The sequence below is a fragment of the Poecile atricapillus genome, chromosome 20 (genome assembly GCF_030490865.1).
Source record: "Poecile atricapillus isolate bPoeAtr1 chromosome 20, bPoeAtr1.hap1, whole genome shotgun sequence".
NCBI lineage: Eukaryota > Metazoa > Chordata > Aves > Passeriformes > Paridae > Poecile > Poecile atricapillus.
The window spans coordinates 5,472,887-5,487,846 of NC_081268.1; the positions used below are offsets into that span (position 1 = coordinate 5,472,887).

The following is a 14,960-nucleotide window of genomic DNA, read 5'->3' on the forward strand; positions in this document are numbered from 1 at the left end:
GGGTGGGCAGAGGGGGCTCAGGTGCTGGAAAATGCAAATGTTCACCAACTCAGGTCCCCCAGGGAGGGAAATGTGTCCCTTAGAAGGAGCCACCGGGGCCAAAGCCACTCCCAGGGCAAACAGGTATGACTGGGGTGGTCGCATCAGGGCTGTGCCAGCCTTTCAATAGGGCACATATCTGCTAGAGCAGAGGAGGATGGATAAGAGGAATTTTTCTTTATAACAAATTATCTGTAACACCCAGCCATGACTGATCCAGGCCCAGCTTTTCGGCTCCCCCAGTCCACTGGCAAACTCACACAGGACATCCCACTGCATCCCTTCTCCTCTGCCAACCCCAGGGGCCACCAGCCCTCCCTGTGCCACATCTCCCTGGGGATGACCCCACACAACTCAGCTGAAGAGCTGGGGGTTCCCCTCCTGCCAAACCCTCTCAGTCAGCAATGCCCAAAAACAACCCAACATTCCTCTGAGACACAAAGCAGCTCAGCCAAGGGCCACCCCCCAAGTTCATTGCATGTCTCAGCATCAGTCTTTGCTGTCCCAAATCCTGCTGCCGCACCGGGACTTCACAGCACCATGGTGGGGATGTGATGGGCCAGCGAGGCAGGGTGGGGCACAGGCAGGGCGGGCGAGTGGGCCTGCAGGGAGGCGTTGGGGGGCCGGTGGCGGGCGCTTTTCTGGTGTGCCCGCAGCCCTGCGAGCTGGGAATAGGCACTTTGGCAAACCTGGCACTTGTAGGGCCGCTCGCCCGTGTGCAAGCGGACGTGGTTGCGGAGGGTAGAGGACTGGCTGAAGCGGCGGTTGCAGAAGCGACACACGAAGGGCTTGTCCAGGGTGTGGATGCGCATGTGGGAGCGCAGGTTGCTGCGGGAGTTGAAGCCGCGGTGGCAGATGACACAGCGCATGCGGCCCGTTGTGCTGGCCCCCGTCTCCACCGCGTGGAAATCCTCTGGGGACGACAGGGGACAGTCAGACACTGCCCTCCAGCACAGCAGCTCACCCCACCCCAAGTCCCTGGGGTGCTGGGTGCCCTGGAAAGCCCCCAGTGCCCTCTCACTGGCTCCCTGCTGCTGAGGTCACCTATCCTGGAGAGACTGGCATCCAGGTTGGCTCGTAGGATTTTGGGATGCAGCCAGTGCTGGGGATGGGCTCAGCCAGATTTAGGTAAGGGGAACATTCAAGCTGATCTGAATGAATCCCTTGTAGATGGACATGAAATCAATTTTCCCCTCCCTGGGCTGCAGCAGAACTGGAGGGGGTGGGTGCAGGAACTCTCAGGAATCCCCCAACCACACTGTGCAGCCCCTACCCTGGTTCCACCTTCTCCCTTCACTCTGCTCTGCTCAGACATGGCCCTCTCAGAGTGGGGAGCAGAGTCAGGGATCACAGAAGTGGCTCCAAACACAGCCTGAGCTGTGCTGTGCCACAGAGAAGCACCACGGGGAGCCACTGAGACAAGCAGAGAGCGAAAGCCCAAGGAGAGAAAAGCCTCCCGTGTTGGTGATTAAGATCCCATAAATGCAGAGTGAGGATGTAGAGGCTGCATTCACTTGGTGTTTCATGGAGTTTTGGGATTGCCTTACACTCGCACCCTGCCCTGCTCCTCCCTGCCTGGCTGGATCAGGCAGTGACTGCCAGACACCCCACCAGCAGCAGCCATGGGCAAACTGGCCTGGAGGCATCGCCCTGAATTACTGTGGACCTGTTCAAGCTGTATGGATCATTTCATCATCTTTGTGCTTGTCCTCAGAGTACTGGGATATCTGCCATACCCCTGGGGTGTCCCTGCCTCGTGCCCACCCAATGGCCTCAGGGCTGGGCACAGGATGAGCCAGGAGGGATGTTGTGCCCTTGACTCTTTCTGATATTACCTACCATGTTTGTTCTTCTTCTGCTCCTCTTCCAGCCCTGGCACACCTGGGATGCCCAGGAAGGTGTTGTGGGAGTTCCCATACCAGACCAGCAGCTCTTGGTCTGGAGGAATCATCTAGAAAGAGAGATAGAAAAAGGGTAGTTGGGAGGGGCAATGAACATCCATCCCTGCTCTGATCCATTTGGACCTACCCTGGTTGTGCCCCATTTCTGTCAGACTCTGCTGCCATCTGGGACCGTCTAGCAGTCCCCAACACCCACAGGCAGGCATGGAACAGCCCAGGATGCAGCACTGGAGGTGATGGCACAGCTCAGCACCACCCAGCACCAGCACAGACCCACTCCAGGCTCTCCCCCAAGCTGGGACACAAATGGGATTATGGGTAAATATGCAGCTAAATATGCAGGGGTGTCCAGCGTGAGAGCACAGGGACAGATCTGGAGTCTCCAGAGTGCAGGACCCAGAGGTCCCAGCAATGCAGGGACACCAGGACAGGGTGAAGCACAGAGACATGAAGAAATAAACCATTTGTGGAGCCACAACCAGCACAAGTGACAGACCAAAGCAGGGAGCTGGGACATGGAGCCCCGGCTCAGGGCTCCAGGAGAGCATTTTGTCATTGGACAGAGCCATCAGCACCTTCCAGCTGCAGGGCACAGGCAGCATCTCTCACCCACCCCTGCCAGAGCTGCTTTTAGAAGGTGGAAATGCAGATCCACCAGCAAAGGGCTCATCAGCCCGTGGAGCAGAGGAGAGCTCGGGGCTGCTGTCAGAGACCAGGGCTCAGGTGTGAAACACTGCTTATATCCCCCACCAGAGCTGCAGTGCCTGCAGCAGCCCAAGGACAGTTACAGGAGCAGGGCAGGGGTTTTGCATCATCCACACTCCCATTTCCCTGAAGCGATGGCACTTCTGTCCCTGCTGTTCCTGTCGTGGTCCCACATGGCTGGGGCGAGCAGCCAGGAAACGCCACTCAAGGCTCCCCTCGTGCAGCAGCCATGGCTGGGAAGATGGATCTTCTCAGACCAGTTCACTAATAACAACATCACTTTATAAAAAAAAAATACATATTTTCCCTAGCAGTCCCTACTGTTAAGAACCTAATTTAGAAATAGGAATGTCCTATGTTTTGGAGGATTTTTTGTTTTCTGTACACTGAGCATGCTAGATTCAAGTAAAGCATCCACATGAAACACAGATGCTAAGTTCAATCATTTCAACACTGAAAATACGTTGAATTTTAAGCATCTGAAATCAATAGTAATTTGACTTCTTATCTTTGTCCATCTGCATAAAGACCTCACTGGGCTGCAGAGGAGGAATTTGGGAGGCAGAGGAAGCCGATATCCTTTTGCATCACAAATTGATGACACCGTTTCTTGGGGTTATTTACTCTTAACAGAAAATCAGTCATTTTTAATACAAGCACATAAAATATTGTTGAAAGGATAAAACAATCTGCATGGGTGTGTACACAGGTGTGTGTTTTATTCTGCTGAAGCTGCTGCAGCCACGCCAGCAGCGGGTGAGCACCCATGTGCATACACCCCAAAGCAAATTCAAATTGCCCCCCAGGAATCTTGTGACCTTCAAAGGCCAAAACTTCCTGCCCTCACTTTATTTTGCAGCAGCAGCAACTTGGTATTGCTGAGAAAGGGGATTGGAAAAACAAATCAGCAAATTAGGGCAGGAATGGGCAAAACACATTAAAATATCAAAGGTAAATAGGAAAAAAAAGCACCAAATAAATCTGACTTTTTGGCATGAAGGTGAGAAAGACATCCAAAGAGATGCTTTTGGAGCCCTGGGTCAGCAGAGGTGGGTGCAGAGCAATAGGAACCAGGCAGTTCACTGTGCCACTGCTACAGGGGCACAGCGGGCATGGGCAGGAGGCTGTGCAGGGGGACAGGAGGTGGGGAAGCCACCAGGGCTGGTGGGGGATGGAGGGTGACAATGGCACACATGGACACCTGTGGTGCTGAGCAGGACAGCGCTCAAGTTCGGGTCGGTGTGTGCGTGTCCTGCTGAGCCTGGGGAGCAGCGTGACAGCAGGGACCCTTTGTGCCCACCTCCTCCCACACATCATGTGGGGTTCAGCACTCTCAGCGTCTCAAATTCACTGCTTGTGCCAAGAGAATTAAACTCATCCTGCTCCACTGCTCACTGCTTCAGCCCCAGGAACAAGCCTACAGCTGGATCATGGCTATACCCAAATATCCCTCACCCACCTCCTTGTCCATGCCTGCACAAGGTGTGAAAACCACAGTCATGTTCCTAATTACACCATGGCTACCTGCAATTATTCTACTTATTTACATAATTTAAGAACAATTGTAAAAGCACTTAAGCTGCTATCACAATAGGCACAGATGTCGACAAGAATATCAGGTCTTAAAACTGGAAACATCTGAAGCCTGTGAAGGGGTGTCCAGCATGAGAAGAGCAGGGAAGTGTTTGGAGCACTTGGGAAAGGTGGCAGAGCCCAAGGGGCACACAGGAGTCTCCTGCAGCAGGAGAGAATATCTGATTGTCTTCCCACCCACCCATTCTCCTTTGCCACCCCATGGCAGCAATCCCTAACCCAGCCCTGCTGCTTGTGCTGTGGTCCTGTGCCATGGATCATCTGAGTTTGTGCTCCTCCATAAACCAGTGCAGGAGCCTGGATAGGTCTGGGAGCTGCCCATGCCCACGGAACCAGTAGGCACTCACGGTCATTCCCGGCTGAGAGCCTCTCCCAGCTGCAAATGCTCCTCAGGTGAGACTCTGAACCCAATACTGGAGGGGGAAAATCCCACAGTGCTGGTCTGGGATGAATTGGGACATGTCCCCTCTTGTGACTCTTTAAGCCCCTGCTGCACAGGGCTACCTCCCCAAGCCACCACCTTTCTCCACCTGCAATAGCGTTGGGTTACGGGGACACTGCACATAAGCAGGGCTGGTCTCCACCCTCCCCCTGCTCTGGCACTGTGTGATTTCTATGCACATGTCATCAATAACATCAGGGAGCCACCTGCATCCCAGAGTGTCCTGTAGGGAGATGTGGGCACCCTTCAGCCATCACCCCACTGCACAGCAGCTGCACCACCCCTGGGACCCTGCCCCTGTGCCACACCAGCACAGACCAGCACCTCATCCAGTGCTGAGCACGAGATACTTCCTGCCCACTCCATGGTTCCCTGCACAGCTGGAGTGTGATGCCCAGGCAAAGCAGTGCAGTCAGGCACAGCCTGTGCTCAGCACAGGACCCCCCCCCAAACTTTACCCTGCTATAAAGAAGAAGGTTCTGCACAAAATCCCACTTTTTTAATAGAGCATGCAAGCCCCATCCTTGCCCAAAGCCCCACATGGGCTAGAGTTGCAGCTCTTTTCATGCTTTACACCCCAAACAAGGATCTACTCTCCCTCTGTTTAACACACATCACTCCATGAGCCCACAGAAAGGGGGCAGAGAGGAGAAGGGACCTTTACTACTCTCTGAAGGCCGTGCAATGGCCCTTCCCTGTGGTTTCTACCTCTGCTGGTGGATCTGAGCTCCAAGGATGGAAAAGCTGCTGTGTCCTTCCACAGACACCCCACCAACAACCCAAAGAACAAGGCAGGGAGAGTCTGTAGGATGGTGGATCCCACCACCCTGCTCCTCTATTGCAGGTGCTCAGCTGCCCTTCAGCCCCACTTACCTCAATGGCCTTGTAGAAGATGCTGTTCCCAATCTGGACCACCTCGAGGTTCTGCTCCTGCTCATTCCGTGCACATTTGATGTAGGTCATCCAGCTGCGGTGATCCTCCTGGCTGGCGTCGATGAAATACCGCACTGTGCCGTCCTCATTGAACACCTGCGAGGGGAGAGAGCACTTGGTAGCGATGCTGTCCTCAGTGGGCTGAGCCACTCCACCTCCTGCCTCTGGGATAAAGCCCCTGGACAGGGACAAACTCAAAGCCAGCACAGCCTCGGGGCTGAGATCCTGGCAGCAGCCAGGAGATGCCAAACCCTTCCTTGTCATGGTGCTGGACTGTATCGGGGCTGAGGAATGTGCCCAGCTCTCACTGGCATGGCTGGTCCTGCCAGCCCCTTTCTCCCTGGAAAACCCAGCTCCCTTCCTTAATCTCCCTTCTCATCAGAGCCCCATCAGCGGCTCAGCCCCAGAGGAAGGGGCAGTTCGTGGGAGCGGGAGAATCCCTGGGTGGAGAGGGAAGGTGCATGCCAGGCTTGGAATGATGCTTGGCAGGGTGCCAGGAAAGATGAGGCAAGTTTCTGTTAGGCATAAAATTATAATAATAATTAACAATAATTAAGAAGTGCAAGTCTGAGTCAAACAAATTAAAAAATAAGAAAACCCTCTCTATTGGCTGTACATTAGTGCACAATATCCTCTCCTCCTCAGATCCCCCCAATTTCCACAGTTTGATTTGGGATTGACCTCACCAGGGCTGGGGCAAAGCAGGGAGCAGGGGACAGGGCAGAGCTGTTTTTGCCTACTGTGGCCAGTGCAGGCAGCAACCAGTCGGGTGTTCCAACAGGACAGGGTGGGCAGGGCAGGGCAGGGCAGGGCAGGGCAGGGTGTGATCTGGCTGCACGGGGCACAAGAAACAGCATTTCGGGGCTCCTCTGTGGGCTGGCTGCACCCCGAGGGCTGAGGAAACCTCATCCTTTTCCTCGAAGGGATTCCTAAACCCACCTGCCCAGATATTCGCATGAATGGGGAAACTGAGGCATGAGGATGGTGCCCGATGGTGCCCGATGGTGCCCAGGCACGGGACAGAGCCCCAGCACCCCGTCCCTACTTCTCTCCAGACCAGTCCGGGCTCGGGGTTCAGGGGAGTCGTTACCTCCCACATGAGGTTGTTGTTCTTGCACAGGTCCACATGTTCGGGGGAGATGACCCTGCCCGTGAACGGCCCCATCTCGGTGCCAGCCTTGATCCAAGTCTTGGAGAAGATGCCGAGCCCTTCTCCGGGGATGGAGCTCTGGGCGATGATCACTTCCGACGGCAGCACCAGGCTGGAGAGCTTCTGCACCTCTGCGAGGGGGGAGATGGCTCAGAAAGGGACAGGGCTGGGGGAGAGGGGGGGACCGAGAGCGGCGGGGACCCCGCCCAACCCCGGCCCCAGCGCAGACCCCGGGGCTGAGCCTTTTAAACGCCCAGCCGGGCTCCCACAAAGCGGTACAAGGTTCCCCCGGGGCATTGAGGAGGTACCTGGGAAAAGCATCCCGGGCTGGGCGAGGGAGCGGGGCTGGGAAAGGAGGTTAAATGGTGTCTATTTCGGCCCATCCAGCAATTTGTCATGCTGTTAAAGTGATCTGCATTCATTAAACTCAACTAGAAAGAAATTGCTAATTCTAAATTCATTAGTCCTTTAGGAATGCTGTAGCGGTACATTGTGCCTGAATGGCGCGAGGGCTTGTTTAAAAGGGCCCAGGAATTCCTCTTACAAAATGGGGAGATGAGATGGTTGACATATCGTGAATGGAAATGGAATTAGCCTTCATGGTAAATTAAGAGAGGAACAGAAATCCGAGAGGGGGAAAAGGGAGCTGGGACGCCCCGGCGATGCCGGGGCGAGAGAAAAGATATTGTCCCGGGCGGCTGAATGCGAGACGGCCCCGGCCCCCCCAGCCCGCGGTTTAAGTGGGAACTTTCTCAGGTCAAGCCCAAGTTAACCAAATGAATTTAAAGCCCTTTTCCCTTAGTCCCACGCCTGGGGAGAGCGGGGCGCCGGGACCGCATCCCGCCGCCGGGCACCGGGAGCCGGCCCGGGGCCGATGGGGGAAGCCGAGGGGATTGGGGAGGGTCCGGGGGGGGTCACTCACCTCCGGAGAAGGACTGAGCCAGGACTTCGGCCGTGAAGGCGGTCTTGGGGCTGCTCTTCTCCTCGAAGAGCTGCTCGCCCAGGACGTTTCTCCAGCGGCCGTAGAGGAAGCTGTGCAGGATGTCGGAGGTGATCACCTCGGCCAGCGAGAGCCCCTGCGGCTTCAGCCCAGGCTTGAGGACCAGGGCCTCGGCGGGCAGCACCGAGCCCATCATGGGGGCGAGGCGGCGGGGCCGAGCGCGACGGGGCCGGGCGCGACGGGCGGCGGGCGGCGGGCTGGGCTCCGTTCGGCTCGGCGGCTCCCGCCCGGCTATATATGAGCTTCATTGACCCTCCTAATTGGTTATTAATGACCTCCCTGACGTTGGCGGAGAGACTGGGGCTGCCGGAGCGAGGCGAGCCGTCGGAGCCCCCCCCTCCCATCTCCTCCTTCCCTCCCCTCCCGGGGGTGGGGTGGCTGGAGGGAGGGAGGGACACGGCGAGCACACACACACACACACAAACACGCACACAGGATACACACACACATATACACAATCGGATACACACACACACGCACCGGCTCGGCCCCCCGCACCTCCCGGCCCGGGCAAACCCAAACCCGGGCACCTGTCCCCGGGCACGGCAGAACAGCAGCGGAACGGGCACGGCTGTCCCCGCCGGTGTTCCACGGACGGGCCGCACCTTTGGCCATAGTTCCGCTCCCCACCTGGTCCCCGCGCTCGTTTTGAGACTGAAACGCTGCTCTTTGGGGCCACTGAGCACCACAACGAAATTGGCGGCCTCGAGCCCGACAGCTCCCGGTGCTCTGCGGCGTTTGGCCCTCGCAGCCCCGGGGGAACGGGCTGAACCTCCCGTAGTTGGCCCCGACAGTGCTCGGCTCCCCGCTGCCTCCCGCACCTCCGGCTCTCCCGGCCGGGACCGGCAGCACCGGGAGGCTCCGGGGCTGCTCCCCCAAGTTCCCAGAGAGGGTCCTCAAGCACGGGCTGGGTGGGACGCGCTCCCAGGGCCGATCCCCGCTTGACCCCAAGGCAGGGCTCACCCGGCTGCCGCCACCAGCCCGGCAGGTCCCCAACCCCACAGCCCCGTGGGAATCGTGCCCAGGTGTGGATCGCGGACCGGTCGTGGATCCCCCGTCTCCCTGCAATAACAACCATGCCCTGCCGTGTCCCCCCAGCGCCGGACCCCGGCCCCGGGGAGGCTGCGGTATCTCCGGAGCTCTGCCGCCGCGTCACCCGCGCCCGAAGGCATTCCCCGGGCAGCCACGGCGCCCATCCCTGCCCTGCCGAGCCCAAGAGCTCCGCAGCCACCTCTGCTTCCCAACAAGGTGGCATCAGAGCGGAGCCCCCAAACCCAGCGCTCCCCTCCGGGCCCGAGCTTTGCCGGCTCAGCAAAGGGTTAATCTTTCCCGGATTTAAACCAAATCCTGCTGTGTCGAAGCTTAGAGCCCTCTCCTTAGCCTTGTTCTTTTGATTTTCATGGGGACGAGGGGCTGTAAAGGGCTGCGGGAAGAAGGCTGGGCCCCCAGGATCCTCAAAGGCCGGTTCCCGCACCCCGGAGTCCCGGGAAGCCCCGCCGGGTCTCACCGCGCCCGGAGCAGCAGCCAAGCACAGCCCAAACCCCCACCCTATCCCCTGGGTGGGTGTTTCATGGGGTGAAGCTGTGGAGTGACTTCTGGCCTGGGTGAAACGATGCTATAACCCATGTGCAATTATTTCTATTAATCCAGTCAAGAAGCAACGCAGATGTCCGGAACCTACCCAAATCTGCTCTTACTTCGGGTCTTCGCCCGGCGAGAGGCAGCGCTGTCCTGGAAAGAGGAGGTTAACAACCTGCCAGGAATTGGTTTGGGGTTTAATTAGCGTAAAAAATAAGTTTATTTTGTTTTTCTGGACTTTGGCTAGAGGAGCTCTCAGAATATTTTAGCCTTGCTAAACATAACGCATCAGGTGGAAAGGTTCCCAACACCGGCTCACTCCAGCCGCCAAGGCAAGCCAGCCATCGGATTGCTTTTTTTTTATTTTCCCCTTTCCCCAGGAAAACCCTTCAACCTTCAAGTTATCCCGGGACAAAAAAATAATAGATTCTCTTGAACCCCCTGCGGCTCCGGTGCGGGCTGCGCTGAACCCCGCTCCCGGCTGCGGGGGCTCGGCGGTGCGGGGGGGAGTGATTGAAAAAGGTGGAAAAAAAAAAAATTCTTCCATTTTCTGCGTGGTTTTAAATATCCCCAGCTGTTTCCCAAAGCTTCTTCCCGGCCCTAGGAAGGTGCTTTGCTGCGTGTTCCCCTTCCACCCCCTACTCATTTCTCTTTTTTAATATCGCAGCTATCCCTCCTTTTTAACATTTAAGAGGAAACAAGTTTAATATTCATGGCTGTTAATAGAGAAGGGCCATTATCGCCGCCCCATTGTTCTGAGCCCCGCACAATGCTGCTTGTATTTTCATGTGTATATTCCCAAAGTTCCTTCTGAGCGTTTAGTGAGCACTTTAATATTCATGGGTGTTAATAGAGAAGCCCTCAGTATATTGGCATATTGTTGGGAGGTGTACATATTGGTCTGACTCTGAATAGCCACAGTCCTCTTTTCTTTTGCTCTGTTTTGCAGGGTTGATGGGCCAGGAGTAAATGGGCATTTTTCCCCCCCGTCTCCCCCTTACAGAGAGAACATCTTTATTCCAGTCCCAGACTTTCTGGTTTCCCATTCAGGACCCTCAGAAATAATGTCAGGCAGAAGAAAAGTGGAGCAAATCAATCTTTCATGGTCTTTTTGAGACCAATTTGACATCCATGGACTCTTCTTTTCTTTCACAGCCTACAAGGGGATGGTCAGGATCTGGACAAGGTTGGGGTCTGATGAGGGGAGACATGGGATCATAATGCAGCAAAGAGAGAAAAGAAAAGCAAAACAAGAAAAGATTGCAGGGATGGGGTGATGGAGGAAAAATGAGGGTGAATGACAGTGCAAGAAAGGAGATTAGAGCCCAGCAGCTGCTTTTTGGGGGGCGGGGGGGAGGGGGGAGCTCTCTCCCCTCTTCCAGCCCTTCGCATGAATAGGATTTGAACAGAGCGGAGATTGATTTATAGTTATTGCAGTTGAACATTTATTGCTCTTAAAGAGTGGCGGGAGAAAAGAGAGAAAAGGGGTTTGAAAAGCTCCTTTCTGTATTAAAGAGGTATCAAATGAAGACTGCTGAGATAATATACAGTGGCCAATGGGAATTTGATTTGCTTTAAAATTTAACTCTTGTGGGGCCGCCGGGGATGGAGCCGGGATGTGAGGATGGAGCCTCCGCTGCCCCGGGCCGGTGCAGCCGCGATTCTTTCCTCAAAGCTCGCATTCGCTGCCCGGCTTCACTGCAAAGATCCGCGGCGGCTCCTGCGCGGCGGCTCAGGGCTGCAGCGCGGAAGGGGGATTAGTGCTTCGTTTGTACAATTTTGTATTATTTTTATTTTTTTTTTATTTTTTTTTCCGTAGAGGGTGAACGCAGGAGGGATGAAGAGCTACGAAAATAACCGGCGCAGGGAAGAACCCTTTTCGAAGCTGAGTTTTTCTTGCGCTAAAACCGGAGGTTTCTCCTCTCCGGCAGCAGAAACGCGATCGCAGCCGAGTCCCCTCGGGCGCAGAAAGGAGCCCATTGTTCAATGGGAAGAAATACATTTTTAGCGGTGATTGAAAGCTCCCCTCTCGTTTGAACTTTAGAAGAAAGTCCCTGGCAGGGAAGAGCATCCCCCTCCCTCTGCCCCAACATCTGTTTGGAGCAATCCAGGCTCTAGGGCAGAGCCGGGCTCTGCCCCCTCCCAAAGTCATTAAAAAGATATTAGTTGGGCTGAGAAAAGTCCAGCGGAGCCCCCGATCCGGGGTGGGGTGGGGGGGTAGTATGTGTCATTAAAAACTATTTTGGATTTGCCAGCGCTAATACGAGGCGAAGGGACCGTGGGGTCTGAGTTCAAAATCCCCCTGGCCCCGGCCGCCCCTCCGTGCCCTGCCCGGTGCCCGGTGCCCGGTGCCCGGTGCCGACCCCATCACCTGCTCCGTGCGCCCCCCGAGCGCCGGGAAAGAGACTGCGGAGAGCCGGGCTGGAAGCCGGGGCTGTCAGCTGCTCCAGCCGCAACCTCTGCGGCTCCACGGGCTGCAAATGCCCCGGGAGCCGGAGGGAAAGGGGGGCAGGAGGGATCATCGCACCCCTGCGGGAGCCGGGGGAGCCGGGGCAAGGAGGGATCATCGCACCCCTGCGGCTGCCGCAGGAGCCAGGCGCCTCCGAAGTTGCTAAATGTGCCATTTATTAAAGCATTCAGGGGGCTTTTCTTTGGCGTTTGCTTGCAAACTCACAAAGGCCGAGCTGCTGTTTGGGGGTCTTTTCTGATGGAAAAAGGGCTCGGAGACCCCCGGCACAAAAGAAATCCTGGCAGTGCTTTCAATGGCCGGGACTCAATGAGGGGGACCCTGCGCGGAGCGGGCGGGGGCGAGGGGCCGCCCGGTGCTGCCTGAAAGGCAGGCCTGAATGTAATGGGGAGATCTGCGTTTATTTGTTGGGATCACATTTAATTAGCTTAGTACAACCCTTGAAAGACAAAGGGACCTCAATCTGGATCCAATCTGAAGCTCGTTTGGAGAGCGAGGGCTCCTGGAAAAGTCAAAAGAGAGAAAGGAGAAAGAAAAGGGAGGCTGGGAGAGAAAGGGGCTGGGGGCCCAGCCAGGTGACTGGCACGCGTGAAACAAGGGGGCCTTTTGGGCACAAGGCAGGGCTCAAAAGGGAGGGAGGAAAATAGCCTCTTCCTCAGGTTTTACCTACTTAAACCCCCTGAAGGGGCTGGAGCTGAAAAGCCTCAATAGGGGCTAAGGAGGCTGCAAAGCAAACAGCAGCACTGGAGAGGGGCTCCGGGCCTGCCGCAGCAGCAGTTGGTGACACTCGGTTATGGGAATGTGCCCAAATGTTACCTGCGCCCGGGAACGCTCCCACCAGCGGGGCAGGGAGTGCAGGAGGATGGATGAGGCGATGCTCAGGGTGAGCCTGGGCTGAGGGGGCCGCTGCATCCTTCGCATGTTCCCTCTATAGGGTGGGGCTTCCCACCTGTGCCTTCACCCACCCCGTGCAGAACCCCTGCATCATCACCACGGGCCGCAGGGGCCATGGCTGGGCTGGGACACCCCGGAGGGGTCCCCATGGGTGCACCCCTTGCTTCAGAGCAGCCCCCGGCATCCCAGTGCCAACACAGGGCACAGGCAGGCTCAAGCGCATGCCACCTCCCCAGGGGCAAAAAGAGAGTGACTGTCCCCAAGGTGCCGCATCCACGGACGGAGCTGAACAGCCCCTTGCTTCCCTCCAAACCGCGCACTGCTGACCTGTCCCTGCTGCCCTCCGGGGCCGGGAGCAGCGGGGAGGGTTCGGGTGCTCCCGAGCAGTGCCCGGCGGTGCCCAGCGGCTCCGGGCAGGGAGGATGCCCAGCGATCCTCCCGGCAGATGCTCCGGCACAGGGCACGGCAGCCCCTCGGAGCCGCGGGCTGATTGCGCTGCTCGGGAAGGAGCTTTAGGGCATTATTCGCCTCCATTTCACTCTGCGGGAGGCCGCGGAGCCGAGCAGAGATGCTGAGTGCTCTCCCCTCCGCTCTCCCTCGCTTCCTTGCCTTTCCTTCCCCCATTCCTTTCTTTTAAGTATTATTTCCAGGATCGTTTCGGGAAGGGTGTCGCGGCACGCAAGAGCGAGAGGAAGAAAATCACCTTCCTATCTGCGTCCGAGCTCAGGCGGCCTCGAAAGGGAACACGGTTGTGGCGAATCGCGGTGGCGACTCCTCGGCCACCAGCGCGGCCCGGGAACAGGGGCCGGTGGCTCGGGGTGGCCGCAGGGACAGAGGGGGGATGTGGACAGCAAAGACAGGAAAATCTCTGCGCCTTTTCCTCCCTCCCGGCAGTGATCTGAGGACGGGACAGTCGCATCCCACCGATGTCTCTCCCGCATCCCAGCAGCGTCTGTCCCATCGCTCCTGCAGCACCAGCTCCAGCGCAGCTGTCGGGCTGTCACCCGGAGCGGTGATTGCGCTGGGACATCGCCGGGAGAGGTGCTAAGGGCAGGGTGTGCGGGGCTGTGCGTGAGCCCCATTGCTGCCCCTGCCCTGCTCTGCTGCCCTCAGCCAGGGCCACCCCGGCCGTGCCTCTCCAGCAGCTGCCGAACGCACGGGCCGGCTGCGCCGGGAGAATCGCAGGAGCCGGAGCGGGAGATGGTGACCGAGGCTGGGCAGGAGCAGGATCTCAGCACCCAGCCACAGCATCCCTGCTCCACGGCTGGGCAGGAGCAGGATCTCAGCACCCAGCCACAGCATCCCTGCTCCACGGCTGGGCAGGAGCAGGATCTCAGCACCCAGCCACAGCATCCCTGCTCCACGGCTGGGCAGGAGCAGGATCTCAGCACCCAGCCACAGCATCCCTGCTCCACGGCTGGGCAGGAGCAGGATCTCAGCACCCAGCCACAGCATCCCTGCTCCACGGCTGGGCAGGAGCAGGATCTCAGCACCCAGCCACAGCATCCCTGCTCCACGGCTGGGCAGGAGCAGGATCGCAGCACCCAGCCACAGCATCCCTGCTCCACGGCTGGGCAGGAGCAGGATCGCAGCACCCAGCCACAGCATCCCTGCTCCACGGCTGGGCAGCGTCCCCAGGGCCGGGAGCGCGGGGCTGGAAGAGCCCTGGCACGGGAGGACAGGGGAGGGGACGGGTGACCCCGGCGTGGGGCTCAGGAGTCCTCCGGCTGCTCCTGCCCTTCACCAGCCCTAATTCCCCCAAAACAAACAGAGCAGCATCTCCAGCCTTCCCGTGCAACGACTACACGGCAGCAAAGTTTAATATTCCCTGGCGAATGGTCGGAACAAGGAGGCTGCGCTGAGTGACGGCTCCCACAAAGAGCAGGGACCGTCTAATCCCCGGGACCGCGGCACCTGCACCCCGGCCCGGCCGGGATTAAAGGGGAGCAAGCCGGGCTCTGCAAAGATCAGAGGCTTCATTAGAGTGGCCTTGAAATAGGATTTCCTCCAGTGATAAGGGGCAGTATGGGAAGATAATCGGGGGGGCTGTTGGTACTTGCCCCCAGATCACCCCCAGAGATGCTTTTTTGGGTCACCTGCCTTGAAGGTGGTGCCCCAGACCTGGAGGGAAGTGGCAGGGCAGATCTGCACATCCACTGTCCCAAATCCTTAATCCCAGGGATGGCTGGTTCCCCTCTGCCATCTTCCTCCATCCCCAGCAGCCGCTGAGGAGCTGCCCGGACACAGATGGGGCTCAC

The 14,960-nt window shown here is 57.6% G+C and overlaps 1 protein-coding gene across 1 annotated transcript; it reads right to left on the bottom strand.

Annotated features, from left to right (window-relative positions):
- Positions 1-569: 569 nt before the first annotated feature.
- Positions 570-7,899, bottom strand: PRDM12 (PR/SET domain 12). The gene is made up of 5 exons (XM_058853833.1): positions 7,686-7,899; positions 6,704-6,894; positions 5,554-5,709; positions 1,879-1,990; positions 570-952 (listed from the first exon to the last, which is right to left on the bottom strand). The coding sequence occupies exons 1-5, from the start codon at positions 7,897-7,899 to the stop codon at positions 570-572; spliced, it is 1,056 nt and encodes a 351-aa protein (XP_058709816.1).
- Positions 7,900-14,960: the final 7,061 nt, after the last annotated feature.

Coding starts and splice junctions, on each gene's coding strand:
- PRDM12 (XM_058853833.1), bottom strand. CDS start 7,899: ATGATGGGCTCGGTGCTGCCCGCCGAGGCCCTGGTCCTCAAGCCTGGG. Junction 5,710..6,703: donor ACAACAACCTCATGTGGGAG/GTAACGACTCCC, acceptor CTCCCCTCGCAG/GTGTTCAATGAGGACGGCAC. Junction 1,991..5,553: donor TCTTCTACAAGGCCATTGAG/GTAAGTGGGGCT, acceptor CTCTCTTTCTAG/ATGATTCCTCCAGACCAAGA.